The sequence below is a fragment of the Eubalaena glacialis genome, chromosome 4 (assembly GCF_028564815.1).
Source record: "Eubalaena glacialis isolate mEubGla1 chromosome 4, mEubGla1.1.hap2.+ XY, whole genome shotgun sequence".
In the NCBI taxonomy this organism is placed as follows: Eukaryota; Metazoa; Chordata; class Mammalia; order Artiodactyla; family Balaenidae; genus Eubalaena; species Eubalaena glacialis.
In genome coordinates, this window is record NC_083719.1 from 149,637,959 (window position 1) to 149,654,610 (window position 16,652).

At 48.3% G+C, this 16,652-nt stretch overlaps 1 protein-coding gene across 1 annotated transcript in view; it reads left to right on the plus strand.

The window, feature by feature from the left end:
• Window positions 1-11,166: 11,166 nt before the first annotated feature.
• Window positions 11,167-16,652, plus strand: part of WWC1 (WW and C2 domain containing 1) — a 147,584-nt gene continuing 142,098 nt past the window's right edge. The window contains exon 1 of the mRNA XM_061189920.1: window positions 11,167-11,807. Coding sequence (XP_061045903.1) covers window positions 11,689-11,807 — 119 coding nt within the window. The 5' untranslated portion in view covers window positions 11,167-11,688. The remainder of the gene's footprint in view (window positions 11,808-16,652) is intronic.

A 16,652-nucleotide genomic window follows, 5' to 3' on the forward strand; every position in this document is an offset into this window, starting at 1 on the left:
AGGGGAGAGATGGATGTTTGCTGGGCTTTTTAGTTATAAAGCCGCTCAAATCCTAATATCAGAAGTTCATAGAGAGGAACTTAACAGATCATCTAAAGCAATTCAGTGCACATTGTTAGACAGCCTAGTAGTTGCTGCTGCTGCAGTTTAGCCAACATTTATCGAGGTGTATTCCACACCATCTCATCTCAGAGATGAGAGTTGAATAAAACATAAAATACAGTTCCTTTTTAAAAAAATTATCTATTGATTTTCAACAATATTGCCACGTTTGCGTTCTCTTCGTCCCTCCCTCCCTCTCTCCCTCCGAAATGCTCAAATGGTTCCTGAACCATGTGAAGTAAGTTGTAGACATCGTGACACTTCACCCCTAAATGTTTCAGCTTCTATCTCCTGAGAACAAGGATGATTCTCCTGCAATAACTACAATACCACCATCACTCCTGAGATAGTTAACACCAACATGATAAGATTGTCTAAAATGCATTCCATATTCCCTTTTACCCGAGTGTCCCAGGAACGTTCTTTGTGGCTTGCTTTTTTTAAAGCAATCCAGGATACACTCATGGATCATGCACTGCATTTGGCTTCTTCCTAATGTTTTGATAGATGTAAAGAAAGAGACAGAGCTCTCAAAGACTTTTGAGAAAGAAACTTCAGATTCAAAATAAAAAGACAAATCCTTCCATAAGGACACTTGGATGCTGCATAATTCTCATTCCTCACCACAGATGGGCAAATTATTTCTTAGAGGGGCATATGGACTCCTAATTATTCCAACAGTTTAATGCCATCTGCTCCCTACGAGCAGGAAAAGTGGTTACAAGGTGGTGTCAGGGAATCTTGGGCCCTGATCAGGGTTTAGCCCATGTTCTCTAATGCAAATCCAGGTCAAACTGGGCGGGGCCTGTTCTGGGTACCGGAAATGTGGGAAAGATGAAAAACATCTTTCCCGGCGCTCGGGACTTCCCTGGTGGTCCAGTGGTTAAGACTCCGTGCTCCCAATGCAGGGGGCCCAGGTTCGATCCCTGGTCAGAGAATTAGATCCGACACGCGCAACTAAAGATCTTGCATGCTGCAACTAAGACCCAGCGCAGCCAAATAAATAAATATTAAAAAACAAAAAAAAATCCTGCTCTCACAGGGTTTATGGTCTAGTTGGGGAAGGGAAAAACAACAATGAGAGAGAGAGAAAGAGAGAGAAATGGGGAAATCAAATGATGAGGCTGGATTCCTAAAGGGTATAATAGATGGAGGGACATGTAACTCAACCTTGGACGGTGGAGAAGAGGTCCCATCTAAGCTACAAGTTGAAGAAGGAGAATTCGCCAGCTGAAGACAGAAGAGGGGTATCCTTGACAGGAGAAATAGGCTGGGTGAATGCCCAGAGGTGAGAAGAGGTGACCCAGGGCAAGTCACATACACAAGCTCAATTGTGTGGTGTGAGGGGAGAAGGCAAGAAATTGAGGCTCTGGGGGCGGGAGGGGGGCACAAGGGCCCCCGTAAACTGGCCCTTACAATACATGGTAAGGTGCTGGACTTTATCCTAAGACCAGTGAAGCGCTGTTGAGGGCCGGAACACGCCCAGATGTCCTGGCCCACTGTCTAGAATGATGGGGCAAGGGGGCAGAGGAAACGCATTTGGGAAGCTGATAATGCAGGTGAGGAGTGGCCGCAGCTAAGACAGTGGAAGTGGAGATGGAGAGAGGGGAACAGACAGATTTTGTATTTTTTCAAACTATTTTTTAAAATGGAAGTATACTTAATTTACAATGGTGTGCTAGTTTCAAGTGTACAGCAAAGTGATTCAGTTATACATACATGTATTCATTTTCAGATTCCTTTCCATTATAGGTTATTACAAAATATTGAATATAGTTCCCTGTGTATACAGTAGGTCCTTGCTGATTGTCTTTTTCTTAATCCTTCTTGATTGTCTTTTTTTTAAATTTTACTGGAGTATAGTTGATTTACAATATTGTGTTAGTTTCAGGTGTACAGTAAAGTGATACAGTCATACATATACATATATTCATTTTTTTAGATTCTTTTCCCGTATAGGTTATCACAGAGATTATCTATGTTATATATAGAAGTGTGTATATGTTAATCCCATACTCCTAATTTATCCCTCCCCCCCACCCCTGCTATCCCCTTTGGTAACCATAAGTTAGTTTTCTATGTCTGTGAGTCTATTTCTGTTCTGTAAATAAGTTCATTTGTATCATTTTTTTTAGATTCCACATGTAAGTGATGTGACATTTGTCTTTCTCTGCCTGACTTACTTCACTCAATATGATAATCTCTATTACAGACGTAGAAAACAAATTTATGGTTATCAAGGAGTAAGGGGGGGAATAAATTGGGAGATTGGGATTGACATACACACATTACTATATATAAAATAGATAACTAATAAGCACCTACTGTATACACAGCACAGGGAACTCTATTTAATACACTGTAATGGCCAATATGGGGAAAGAATCTAAAAAAGAGTGGATATATGTATATGTATAACTGATTCACTTTGCTGTACACCTGAAACTAACACAACATTGTAAATTAACTATACTCCAATAAATTTTTTAAAAAATATGATCATCTCTAGGTCCATCCATGTTGCTGCGAATAGCATTATTTCATTTTTTTAAAAATTTTATTAATTAATTAATTTATTTATTTTTGGCTGTGTTGGGTCCTCATTGCTGGCTCTAGAGCACAGGCTCAGTAGACGTGGCACACGGGCCCAGGCGCTCTGCGGCATGCGGGACCCTCCCAGACCAGGGCTCGAACCCGCGTCCCCTGCACTGAGAGGTGGATTCTCAACCACTGCGCCAGCAGGGAAGCCCCTATTTCATTCTTTTTATGGCTAAGTAATAGTCCATTGTCTATATGTACCATATCTTCTTTATCCATTCCTCTGTCAATGGACACTTAGGTTGTTTCCATGTCTTGGCTATTATAGATAGTGCTGCTATGAACATTGGGGTGCATGTATCTTTTCAAATTAGAGTTTTCTCCAGATATATGCCCAGGAGTAAGATTGCTGGAGCATATGGTAGTTCTATTTTTAGTTTTTTAAGGAACCTCCACGCTGTTTTCCATAGTCGCTGCACCAATTTACACATCCACCAACAGTGTAGGAGGGTTCCCTTTTCTCTACACCTTCTCCAGCATTTATTATTTGTAGAGTTTTTAATGATGGCCATCCTGACTGGTGTGAGGTGATAACAGACACATATTTTGGAGACAGGATCCAAGGCTTTTGTAGACAGAATGTACACAGGGAGTAAAGAAAAGTGAGAATCTAGGATGAGACCCAAGTCTCTGTAATTAAAATATTTTAAAACAAGGATGGGCAAATTAAAACCTGAGGGCCAGTGGCCTGTTTTGGAAATAAAGTTTTACTGGCACAGGGCCACACCATTTGTTTACAGATTGTCCAGGGCTGCTTTTAGCTACAACCGAGGAGGTGAGTCGTTTTGACAGAGACTGACCATATGGCCTGCAAAGCCAAAGTATTATTGCCTGGTTCTTTACAGAAAAAGCTTCCCATCCCCTGCTTTAGAAAGATTGTATTCCAGAGATGCCTCAGGAAGAAAAAAGATATTTTAGTCAAATAAGTTTGGGCAATTCTGTATTCTATATTGTTTTCTTGGCTACTCACCACAGATGTAGGTACACTGAGAGCTCTGAGAAGTCCCACAGTAAAGAAATCTCTTTACTTTATTAAAGCCAACATTTCCCAGATGTATTTGCTCTCAGGCTATTTTTCAGTTTGATCCTGAGGAATGCACCTGTGGACACTTGCTTTAGAAAGATGAGGAGGTAAACTGGAGGGGTAAAGATTAGTGAGAGTACCAGTCATGAAATCGGTTAAGACACCCATTAAAATGACAAGAATCAGACAAAAGGGTCTGGTCTAGGGCTCAGGTCAAACAAAAAGGAAGAGACATAAGGGAGGCTGTGAAGGCAGAATCCTCAGTTTAATATTAGATAACTTTAAGGAACATGAATGGAGATAGGAAGGCAGAGAGTGCAGGAGGAAAAGGAGGAGAAGAGGCTGGCTTGAGGAAAAGTGAATTCCAGCTTAGACACACTGAGTTTTGTTGGCTCAGAGTAAGCAATGAACTTTTCCTTCCAGGAAGATGGAGTAGGCATACTTCTTCCTCTTCCTCCCACTAAGTAAAACAAGAACTTTGGACATTGTATATGAAACAAATATAAGAAGACTCTGAAAGTGCAGAAAGGAAGGCAGATGGCTAGGGACCTCAGGATCTGATGAATGGCATGGTGATGAGTTCTCTGGGTTTTCTTTTTGCCTCACATATCCCAGACTGAGTGCTGGAGAAACCCACAAACGCCAATGGTCCCAACAAAAAAAGTTCAATAAAAGCCTGCTCTCTCTAGCCAAGACCTAGCAAAGGGGTAGACTAGCAAACAAAAACTTTTAGACAATAACCACCCTACTCTAGCTAAATACCATGGAAAAAAAACTGTGGCCACACTTTCACCTACACAGGCAAAAGCCAAGTAGGGACCCTAAACTTCCACCCTCAAGAGACTGTGATGAGGGACTTCCCTGGTGGTCCAATGGTTAAGACTCCATGCTTCCACTGCAGGGGGGCACAGGTTCGATCCCTGGTTGGAGAACTAAGATCCCACATGCCGTGCGGTGAGGCCAAAAAATTAAAAAGAAAAAAAAAAAAAAAGAGGCTGTGATGAGGTGCCCCAACACTCCCCTGGCATGGTGTCAGAGAAGGCCAGTGAGCAGTGTGGACTGCTTTCCCTGCCCCAACCAGGTGTCAACAAGGCCAAGTGGGTACTTGAACTTTCTCCTCCACCTGGCAATAATGAGGTATGCCCCCCGCCCCATTCCCCTGCTGGAATGGTATCAGAGCAAACCAGCTAAAACTGGTTTACATAAGATCCAGAGTTTCAGAACATATAAAAATGTCCTGGTTTCAGTCAAAAATCATTCATCATACCAAGAACCAGGAAGATCTCAAACCGAGTGAAAAAAGATAGTCAATAGATGCCTTCCCAACAACAAAACAAGAGATTTAGAATTATCTAACAAAGATTTTAGAGGAGCCATGATAAAAATGCTTCAATGAGCATTTATCAACACACTTGACAAAAACGGAGAAACAGAAAGCCTCAGCATGGAAAGAGAAAATCTTAGCAAAGAAATCAATGACATAAAGGAGAACCAAATGGAAACATCTGAACTAAAAACAAAACATAACAACTGAAATGAAAAGCTCAGTGGATGGGTTCAAGAGCAGAATGGAAGGGACAGAGGAAAGAACTGTGAGCTAGAAGATAGAACAATAGAAATGAGCTAATCTGAACAACAGAGAGAACATAGGCTGAAAAAATTAAAAAATTAACAAGAGCCCCAGGGACCTGAAGGACTGTAAAGATGAGAGTCCCAGGAGGAGAGGAGAAAGAGGGTAGACTGAAAAAGGACTCAAATAATGGCTGAAAACCTCCCAACTTTGACAGGAATCATCAGACAACAGATTTAAGAAGCTAAGTAAATGCCAAAGAAGATAAACCCCCTCAAATCCACATCGAGACACATAACACCTTCTGAAAACTAAAGATAGAGTAAGTAAAGTATCCAAACTTTACTAGGCTGTCTTGGACATTTAGAGGCTTCTGCAGCTGAGGAACAGGGGCTGGGGAGCAGGGACTCTGTTTAGCCCAGATCAGGGTGTCAATGACAGTGCAGGAAGCCATGTGATTGGGGTCAGAGAACCTTGCAAGATTTTAGGGCACCACCGCTTAGCTTGGATCCCTCCATAAAAACAACCTCCTACGGTTTACAGTGGAATAGAAACAGGGTTCTTTTGATGTGTTGAACACACCAAATCTTTGGGTCCTTTCTACCTGTTGCTCCCTTAGCCTGGAATGCCCGTTCTTTGCCTGTTTACATGGCTGGCTACTTCAGGTTTCTGCTTAAATGTCAGTTTCTCAGAAGGGCCTTCTCCTCTGGGCCAGTCCCCACCCTAAGATATTTTGTCATAGCATGCTATTTTCTTCTTGTTATCAATCCCAACATGCAAATATTTATTTATTTGTTGACTTGTATATCTCCCCTACTAAACTGTCCTTGCCCTGAGACCAGAAACAACCCTGTGTCCCGAGGGCTTGACCCATTGTCTGGTACAGTTGACAGACAAGAGTCTTGTTGAATAAATGAGTAAAGAGCTAAGGAGGTAAGGGACCACCTTTAAAAGAACCCCTGTGTTTCAGGGGCTGAGCTAGCACTTTACGTACATCACCTCGTTTAGTTGTCACAAGTTGACAGTGAGGTGGGTATTGTCCTCTCATTTCACAGATGAGAAAACTGAGGCTCAAAAGGGTACTGTCTCATACCCAAAGTCACACAGCAACCATGATGGAGAGCCCAATTTCACACACGGACTTTTTTTTTTCTGCCCGTGTATTTTCCACTAGTCTACCCAGCCCCCATGTTAAGGCAAGTTATCTGGGTTTAAGCCCCAAACCTACACCCTTCTTGATAGCATCTTATAAAACTCACTCAGTTTGCTCATCTAAAATTCTGAGAATGAGGCATCAAACCATGAGCAGAGGACAGGTAAAGAGTATTTCATTCCACCAGTCTCTAAGCAGTTGGGTTGGAGTTTAATTTAAGTGCCTGGGTACCATGGAGATGCAAGCTCTATAAGTACCCAAGAGAGGCTTCTTTCAGCCAGCCCACTGCTTACTGTGCTTGCACCCCCTCCCCTGCTTCCCACCAGGGCTCCTCTTCTGTGGTTGGGGTAGATGTGGAGGAAAGCAGTGCTTTGCAGGAACTCCCTCCCTCTGTTCACACCCTTTCTTTCTCCTCCACACCCCGACTCTCGAAACTGAGATTTCATCTTTACCTCCTCCTTCAGTGCATAATTCATTTCCTCGTTGGTGAAAGACACAACAGCTCCCAGCCCCCAGTACACAGAGGCCTCTTGGATGGGAGAGTGGAAACCTCTCCTGCCAGTCCCAGGATAACCTCCTGTCCTGAAGAAATCCAGTTCGGTTAATGAGTGGACCAGCAAGAAAAAGGCGGCATAGGGAGAAAAGTGCCCCTCCTTCCACAGAGACAGCTCAGCCTGTTAAATCCCCTGCTATCTAAGCCCCAGGTGGGTCTTGTTGACAGCATTGGTGGAGGTTGAGAACCAGGTTGGGCTATCTTCAGCTTGGAATTCAGAACCCACACCTCAACTCTGCCCTTTCATTGTAAACTCAGCTATGGCCTCAGCATGCCCTCTCCCACCTGCAACCACTCCAACAGATATGCAATCTGACTGAAAGCAGGAGTTCAAGACTAGTAGTCTCCTGGCTGCTCCTCCACCCGCTTCCAACCAGACTGTTTATAACCTGAAGTTCCTTCTTCATTGGCATTCTAGATCCTACACTGCCATGAATTCAGAAGCAAAAAACCAGTTGGGAGGAGCTGAGTTGGACTCTTGGCTCTATTATTTACCATGTCACTATAGGAAAGTCACTTCGCCTCTTGAGTCTCAGTTTACACATCTGTAAAACGGGACTAATGAGAACCAGGGCAATGAGTCATTATTCATAGAAACTCCATCGATTTGTAAAATGAGTTGACTGTGCTAGACTTATTTCGATGTATTTTCAAGCTCTGTATTAAACACTGAGGACCCAGAGGTAAATAAGAAACCACCTCTTCTGTCTCAGCTCTCATATCACCAAGGTTTTCTGCACCCTAATTTTCCCTGGCTTAGGACATGGTTTCCCACCATTGAAAGAAAATAGTTCACGGGGGCTTCCCTGGTGGCACAGGGGTTAAGAATCCGCCTGCCAATGCAGGGGACACGGATTCGAGCCCTGATCCGGGAAGATCCCACATGCCGTGGAGCAACTAAGCCCGTGCGCCACAAGTACTGAGCCCACGTGCCACAACTACTGAAGCCCGTGCGCCTAGAGCCCGTGCTCCTCAACAAGAGAAGCCACCGCAATGAGAAGCCTGCACACTGCAAGGAAGAGTAGCCCCCGCTTGTCGCAACTAGAGAAAGCCTGTGCGCAGCAACGAAGACCCAACGCAGCCAAAATAAATAAATTAAATAAAATAAATAAATTTATCAAAAAAAAAAGAAAATAGTTCACGGGCCGAATTATGAACCACACATAATGCACAACTAAAGAAAGGGGACATTATCGGCTCAGTCACATAAACGTAACTGTGCATCCTCCAGGATGCGTGGGAGGCAAAGCATGATATAGGGAGGAACAGTCATGGAGTCGGAAGAAAAATCTCCGCAGAGGTTTCCACAGCCTCCATTTCCTTGAAGAATGTCGATGCTAACAGGAAAGTACTGCTGGCATATCTGTTCTTTTTTTTTTTAAAGCTAATTTCTCCTCCTTACCATCTTCATGAAATATGTTACCCTGCCTCTCTGATTCTCTGAGACACGTGTGTGTTCTCCTTTGCTGCTGCGGTGGGGGAAAGGATTTCAGTGGGTGTCTTTTAAAAAACAAGACAACCTGTTTTCAGGCTCAGGTGGGCGACCCAGTTGTGAAAGCAAAACGAAGAAAGGCTTGTTCTGTGGTTACTTCTGCTCGGCCCTTACTCAGCTCCAGAGCAGCCAGATGCAGCCCCAGGAGGAAGGCCGGGAGAGGCTGGGCTTCTTGTCAGATTCCTGCAGTTCATTCACCTGTAGAATAATGTCCAATTTGCCCTATCACATGGCTGAGCCGGTTTTACCTTTAATCCCTTTCACGTTGGTCCTCAGCCTCGAAGAATGCCTAGGGATGATTCACCCACTATCACATGGGGCAGGCAGTCATCTGTTTCATTACCTCACCCTGCTTGCAGCTTCTGGGAGATAACCCAGGATTCTTCTGCCATGGGGAGGTGGGGGGGGTGTGTGGAGGTAAGGTGAACAGAGTAAGGCTTTAAGGAGTTGACTCCTGCTCTGGTCTCAATTTCCTGCTTCCCAGCCCAGGTCTAAAGATGTGCAGGAACAAGTCATGTGGAAATGCCAGGGCTTGGGCACCTGGGCTAAAAAGAAAGTTGGATTTGGTGGTCTAAAAGGGGTTTTCCCTTCACAACCAACATCAGCCAGTGGGAAGGCATGGTTGCAAAACAAGACCAAAAAATGAAAGCAGCAATTAGGAAGATTGTCACAAACAACCACACACAATTTTCAGGCAGGGAAAGGACATGGGCTTGTGTTTGGAACAGAAAATACTTCATCAGTTTCACAGGGGTGTACATGGTGCTCCAAATGTACCACAAGGAGGCCCCTGAGATGACAGCTTACTGTGGAGTGCCAAGCCCTCTACACTTCTCATCTGTAGCCCTTACAACAAGCCCTACAGAGTCTATATTATTATGGTGACTTTCAGACCTAAGACTGGGACTTCAGTTAAGCAAGTTACTCAAGGTCACACAGCTAGAAAATAGGGAGGGTTTAAGACCCGCACAGACTGGTTCCAGAGCTTTTGCTTCTCAGCCAAATAATTACGAAGCAAGCATCAAAAGGGACAAGCATTCATAAGCATCTATGATATTCCAGATCCAGACCATGCGTAGGTCCAGGAGTTGCAGAGTAACTAAAAAAAAAAGAAAGAAAGAATAGGTTAATGGTGGAGAGCACGAGTACTGAAGTCAGGCCTAGGTTCACTTATTAGCTCTGTATCCCTGGTCAACAATATAGCATCTTGGAGCCTCAGTTTTCTCATCAGTGAAATGGGTATAATAAGTAGTATTCCTTATTCCAGAGTGGTGTTGTGACACTTACATGAGATCCTGCGTGTGAAGCACCTAGCACCATGTTGACTTTAATTTTGAGCTATTGCCCTCATCACTAATGGGAGGATTTTATACATAGTGAAGTTGAGGCCCAAGCAGAGGTAGTGTAGAGGGCTATGGGAATCTCCCCATAAAAGGAGGGGGAACTCCTACTTCTAGGTATTCTGAGGCCAGTCTGAGGCCCACATTTCTGGACTTTTGTGCATGGCATCTATGGAATGAGGGAGGGAGGGTAAGGCCAAATACTGGGCCCATGAGTCTGGCCTTAAGAAGTAACTGGCTTTGCAGAAGGCATTTGGAGGTGAGGAGCTGCCGTGGTGGGCCTTCTCTATCAAAAGAAGATGAGACCACAAACATGGGATTCTCCCCTTTGCTCAGCACACCCTGGCCCATACAACACAGAATGCTGGCTCCTCTGGGAGACTGTGGGGCTCAGACAAAAGGATACACCACACTGGGCTTCATTCCTCCAGTCCAGCTCCCCGCTATATATCCAGGGCAAAAAAAGGTTAAAGACACAGTCAGAAGCCATAGACAGCCAGTTGATCCTTAACTCAACTGTAATTAAGTAATTACAAATTTTTAATTTCTCAAGCAATATTGATTTTAAAAATTTCTTCTCATTTTTTTTCAACATGGAATTTTGCTTTGCTTGCTTTCTTCTTTTTCGTAACCCCCTTCCCCCAAAGCTATAACATATCAAATAGTATCACAGATGAGAACGCAGGTGAAGCTGCCTGGGACGGGTTAAGTATTCAATTTAATGAACAATAACAATGTCATTACTATTACTTTTACAGAGTGCTTCCCTGACACCCCCTGGAAGTCCTCCGGGGGCGAGGCGGGTGGGGTAGGTTGATAGCACTCCTAATTTTACGGTCCCGGGGAAAAGCCAGCTACATTTGCAAATACGAGGGGTGGGGGGATGGGTGAAACAACGTGGGGAGAAGAATAGAATAAGAGGGAGACAGATGGTGTGTGTGTTGGGGGAAGGGATCAGAGATCCTGGAAAACTTATGTTCCCCGATTTGCAAGAATGTTTCCATTTAACCACTTCTTGCCTGACTCCTGATTCTACATGAGAGAAACGAGGAGTTGTAAGATTTGGTGCCACCTGTGCAAGAGCCTAAACACTCGGGGTGGAGAGAGCCAGGAGCGTTGGGAAGCAGAGGGAGAGCGGGTCGTGCTCTAGCCTCCTGGGGCGCCAGTCTGGGTCAGGGACCCAGGTAAGGGGCGGGCTCCCATTCCTCCGGCAGGAGCAGCCGGCGGTTGGGACTGTCCCACGAGGGGGCGCGTCTCGGGCCCTAGGACCCGCCCTCGCTGCGCTGGGCGCGGGGAGGGGACGCGGGAACCCTGGCGCCCGGTGCTCCGCCTCCCGTTTCCGGGGCAGCGCGGTTACCTGCACCGCCCGAGCCGCACCTGGCGGAGGCAGAAGTCGCAAGCCGAGCGGTCGCTGAACGGCGGAGCTGAGAGGAGGGACAGCACCCGGCTGGGGGGAAGAAGAGGCGGCGGCGGCGGCGGGCGGCGGGCGGCGGCGTGGAGGCTGCAGGGCGCCGCGCGCCGCGGAGGAGGGCAGGCGGCAGCTGCGCTCGGCTCGCTCTGCCCCGCCGGCGGGGCGCGCACCCGGGCCCGCACCGCGCCGCTGCGGACGCACATGGCAGCGTGAGAGGCCGGCGGCGGGAGGAGCGGGCGGCGCCGGGCCGGGGCCGCAGGGCCGCATGGACAGCGCCGCCACCCCGGCCGGCCCTCACTAGGGCCCCCAGTCCGCGGGCGCCACTCCCCCGATCATGGTGCCTCGGCGGCCGCCCGAGCCGAAAAGAGCCGGCCGGAGCCGTTGACCCGGGGGCCCCCGCGGCGGCCGGGAGCTGCATGGGGGAGCGCGGCCCGCGCTCGGGAAGATGCCCCGGCCGGAGCTGCCCCTGCCGGACGGCTGGGAGGAGGCGCACGACTTCGACGGTAAGGTCTACTACATAGACCACACGAGCCGCACCACCAGCTGGATCGACCCGCGGGACAGGTAGGACCCCGAGAGGACCCCTCCTGCCCCACGGGCCACCAGCCGGGATTGTGCAGGGGATGCCGAGGAGCTCTGCGAGCCTCTTCGCTTTCCCGCACCCCACACGCTCCACCTTCATCCCCTTCTAGACCGCCGCTCCCGCCCGGGTGGGCTGCCGGGAGGAGGGGACGGCCAGTGAGTTGGCCCGGGCTGCCGCCACTGCCTTCCTCTGATGAGGACTCAGGCCCCAGCCGGCACCTGCCCGGAGTTTTGACCTTAAGCTCTAGCTCCGCCCCCCGCCCCCCGCTTCCCCTTAGTTGGGTCGGGTGGGGGCTGGGGGAGCAACCTAGCCGAGTGATGCTGGGGCTTCCCGGGAAGGCTTTCCCCAGCACGGGGTGGGGGAGGAGGGGGGATGGGGAAGCAGCTGGTTTGGAGCGGGTGGCAGGCACCCAGGACTCAGTGGGAGACCGCTGGAGGAAGGACACTGCGTGCGTGCAGGGGAAGGCAGCCTGGAGTGTGGTTTTTGACAGGTGTCTCCGCGGCTCTGAGAGGAGCACGGGAGCAGTCTGGGGGCCTGGAGGCCGAGAGAGGGAAGGAAAGGAAGGAGCGGGGGAGGTCTGATCGGGGAGACCGGTTCTCCAGGAATCTCACGGCAACTTGGAAGCTGTTAGGATGTAGATGGAGGTGAGAGGCCTCCGCAAAGCCCTGCCCATCCCTCTTTCTCCTCCCTCCCTCCCTCTGGGGACCGCGGCTCCTCAGCCCTGCACCAGCGCGTCCTGACCTTGGTGGGCACCAGGCCGGCTGGAGCACCGGATTTGTTTTTGCTGAGGCAGGTGGAGTGTGAGATGGCTGGTGTGGCTCTTAGCTTCCAGACTTTCTCCTGTTTTTGACCGCTTGGCATTTCTTTGCACACACGCACCCCCTCCCCATGAATATCCTGGGGGGAGGGGAGGACCACCCTCTGGGACTGCTTTGTTGTGCTTTGCTGTCACCTCTGTGGTCAAAGTGCCTCAGGAATGTGGAATTTTCACCTGGTCGCTGTGACCTTGGGTGTCAGGTGCCTGTAAAGCAATGGAGGTGAATTGTTTGGACCCTTCATCCTGTGGGGTTGGGATGGAGGTTCCAGAAGTCCAGGATGGGGTGTGTAGCGAGGTGAAGGTTGAGAAAAAGCAGAAAGAAAATGTGAGCTGAGATTCCTCGTGGTTTCTGTGAGCACTTTGGTTCATTCATTCAACATTTACTGGGTGCCTCCTCTGTGTTCAGTACCATGCTGAATGTCTCATCAATTTAATCTGGAAGAGAAATTTTTAACGCTGGAGAGCGTCCCGTGGGCAAGCTGCTTTTACCTCTGAGCCTCAGTTTCCCTATTTGTCAGACAAATGATTTGCTTGGAAGGGAAGGAGTAATAGTGGAACTATTTTTTTTTTAATTTATTAATTTAATTTATTTTATTTTTGGCTGCGTTGGGTATTTGTTGCTGCGCTCGGGCTTTCTCTAGTTGGCGCGAGCGGGGGCTACTCTTCGTTGCGGTGCATGTGGGCTTCTCATCGCAGTGGCTTCTCTTGTTGCGGAGCACGGGCTCTAGGCGCGTGGGCTTCAGTAGTTGTGGTGCGTGGGCTCAGTACTTGTGGCTCGTGGGCTCTAGAGCGCAGGCTCGGTAGTTGTGGTGCACAGGCTTAGTTGCTCCGTGGCATGTGGGATCTTCCCGGACCAGGGCTCGAATCCATGTCCCCTGCATTGGCAGGCGGATTCTTAACCGTTATTGCGCCACCAGGGAAGCCCAACAATGGAACTCTTCAAAGTTGGAAGGGACATAGAAGATCAAGGCCCAACTCTCACTTTCAAACGTGAGACAAACTTTGAGGCCTGGAGGTGCGATTTGCTTGTGTTTTGATCTTTCCACCCCTCTGCCTTATGCCGAGTTCTTTATCGGCTCTGAAGTTCTAACCTCCACACTTGTGGTCCTACTCACTTTCCTTCCCCATGCCCCCCTCAGGGTCAGTTGCCCCAGGGACTCTGTTGCTGTGTTGGTGAACTGGACAGTCCCTTGTCCTCTCCTAATACAGGCACAAGTTCAAGTTTCTGTGTCCTCGCGTATTTTAGGTCCCAGCAGCTACCGAGTCCAGTGTGCTGTTAGCAGTTGAATGTCGAGGACACTGCTAACTCGTCCCAGGTCATGCATCTAGGAACTTCTCTGGGGTGCTGAGAGGATAACACAGCTGTAGAAGGCTTCTTAAACAACGGTCATTTTTTACCCTTGGAAGAGGGCAAGCAGTATAGCTTCTGTGGGATACTGACTTGACTAGAGCATAATCTCCCAAATTTTAGTATTATGTGGACCACGTTTTTTGCTATATCCACCTGTGTTATTGCTTACTTAATATTTGACTTTAAATCAACCCAATTTGAATTTTTTTTAGGCACTTTCATAAAGGGGAAACTAGTAATATCTATTGCCCCCAATACTAGGGAACCTTTAAAAATACAGTGGAGGGGAAAAACAACAGTGCCATTATATTTGAGTTCACTCCTGGGGCCTGTCCACGGCTCCAGCAACAGGGCTGTGCAGCCTGTGTTTTTAGGCAGATTGGCAGGCATTAAAAACATATTGGCACTTCATGGAGCTGCTCACTCTCTCCGCCTTGTAGGCCACTGGTTTGAATGCTGCATCTTTGTATTGATATCTCCTGCTCATCCCACCTGCACCGGCCCGGGGTAGGGCCCCTGAGCTTGGGGCGCTGAGGGGTTCTGAGCTCACTGTGTGGTGAGCCAACTTTGAAAGTTTGGGGAAAGAGCTGAGCAGAGGGTATCCACTTCTGACTCCCTGGAATTCCCTCCTGCACACCCCAGAAGGGAGTTTTGCCTTCTCGTCCTACCTGTGTGGCCTCAGGCAAATCGCTTGAGCTCTCTGAGGTGCAAGTGTTCCTTCGGCGAGAGAAGAAGGTTGATGAGATGGTGTCTAAGCCCCCTGCCAGTTCTCAGATAGGATTTCGCTGATTCGGGTTTGGCCTCGCCTTATCCCTCCTGACTCCGTGGCAGAATTGGGAGGGGGGGCGGTAGGCAGGAGGGTGAGGGGGCTGAAAGGAGGAGGAGAAAATTTAACAAGGCTGAAAAGCGCCAGGCTTCTTTGGGGTGGTGAGGTTAGGGGAGAGAAGTTCTGCCAAGGCAGTTACATCTCTGCAGCTGGTTAATGCTATGAAACAAAATATCACATAAAATAATTTAAAAAAAAAAAGATTCTGCTCCTTGAGTGTGTGTGTGTGTGTGCGTGCACACGCGCCCATTTGTCTTGGTTTTTTTCCTTATCTGAATCAAGGAGATACACCTGTCCATTCCCCTGAATTTCAAAGAAGTAAGTCAAATGGTCCTTCAGTCAGAAAAGTGATTTCTTAGCCGCAGAGAACAGAATAGCGTCTCGGGTTACCAAGCCTGAAGAATGTCCTGGCACATTCCTCTCTCTGGGCCTGAGCTGTTTTGTGTGCTGTCCGGCTTGGAGGCTGCTGGGGGTAGGGAATCCAGTTTTCAGCTTCCCCTTTCACCAGGGGGTTGGAAGAGCAGCGGGCAACCTTGCCAACTCTCTCCCCTTCTCACCCAGGGGAAGACTGGGAGGCCGAAATTCCTGAGGACGGTTGTCCCAACAACCGGAGAGGGGCCAGTGGGCAGCTCGGGCCCTGCCTACTGGGCCAAAGGCTCCAACGGCACCACGGGCTCCTCCCGAGGCAAGGCTGGTCTGAGAAGGTGACAGGTCTGTGGGGAATCAGGTGCTGCAGATTGGGCCGCGGAGCAGCGTGCCTTTAGCAGAGTAACCCCGGGTGCTTCTGGGAGCTTCCAGCAAAGAGCCAGCATTCCGGGTATATTTAACTTAGAGGTATGCAACAACAAACACACTGATTGTTCTCCGGAGGAAGAATGGATTGTTGGAACTGGCCCTGCCGGGGAAGGTTCCTGAAGCCTAATTCCTGCTCATTGGGGGGTTTGTCTTCTGACCTTCTTCTAGGAACCACCTGGGAGCTCTGTGGGCACAGTCTCTGGGGCTGTGTGATCAGTGCTAGAGGCCCACGTGTCTGGGAGGCCATGTTGAGAGAACCCAGCAACTTCTCTCATGATTTGAGGAGGAATTTTTGCCAACGCTGTTATTTCAGGAATGATTCATAGTGTACGACGTTGGGTCTACAGCAGGCAAAAGATCTTAATCTCCTTCTGGTCACAGACCCTTATAAGAATCTGACAAAGGTTAAGGGTGTTTCCTGAAGAAAAGCATGAGCACGGCTTTTGGCACATAATTTCAGAGAGTTTGTAGACCCCGGGTTCATAACCCCTGCCAGAGATTAACTTAAAAACTGTTCATCACTACCTGTATGCCCTCCTGTTTAGCTAGGTAGGACATAATGATTGAGCATTTACTATATTCAGGTAGTCTGCTGACAGAGCTTTACATGGATAACTTCTTTTAATCCCCCTAACAACCCTGGGAATAGGTTATCTGCCTGAGAAACCCGAGGCTCAGGGGGGCTAAGTCTGGGGAAAGCCACTCAGCTTCTGAGGAGCTGAGATGGGAATGCCAGGCATGCCGACTCCGGAACCCAAATTTCTAACCACTCAGCTGCCTGGAATCCGTTGCTGAATTAAGATCTCTGCTCCACTGCCTAAGGAATTTGGCCTTGGGGAATGGAGCCAGGACAGGCATGATTTCAGTTACCTGCTGCCATTCTGGTGTGGCCAGGCCATGGTTATCCAGTGAGTGGTGTAGAAAATGGAAAGAGGTTGAGTCTTTGAATCCTGGCATCTTGGATCGGCTGCTTGCTGCCTGAGTGACCTTGGCAAGTTACATATTCTCTCTGAGCCTTGATTTTGTCTTCTCTAGGA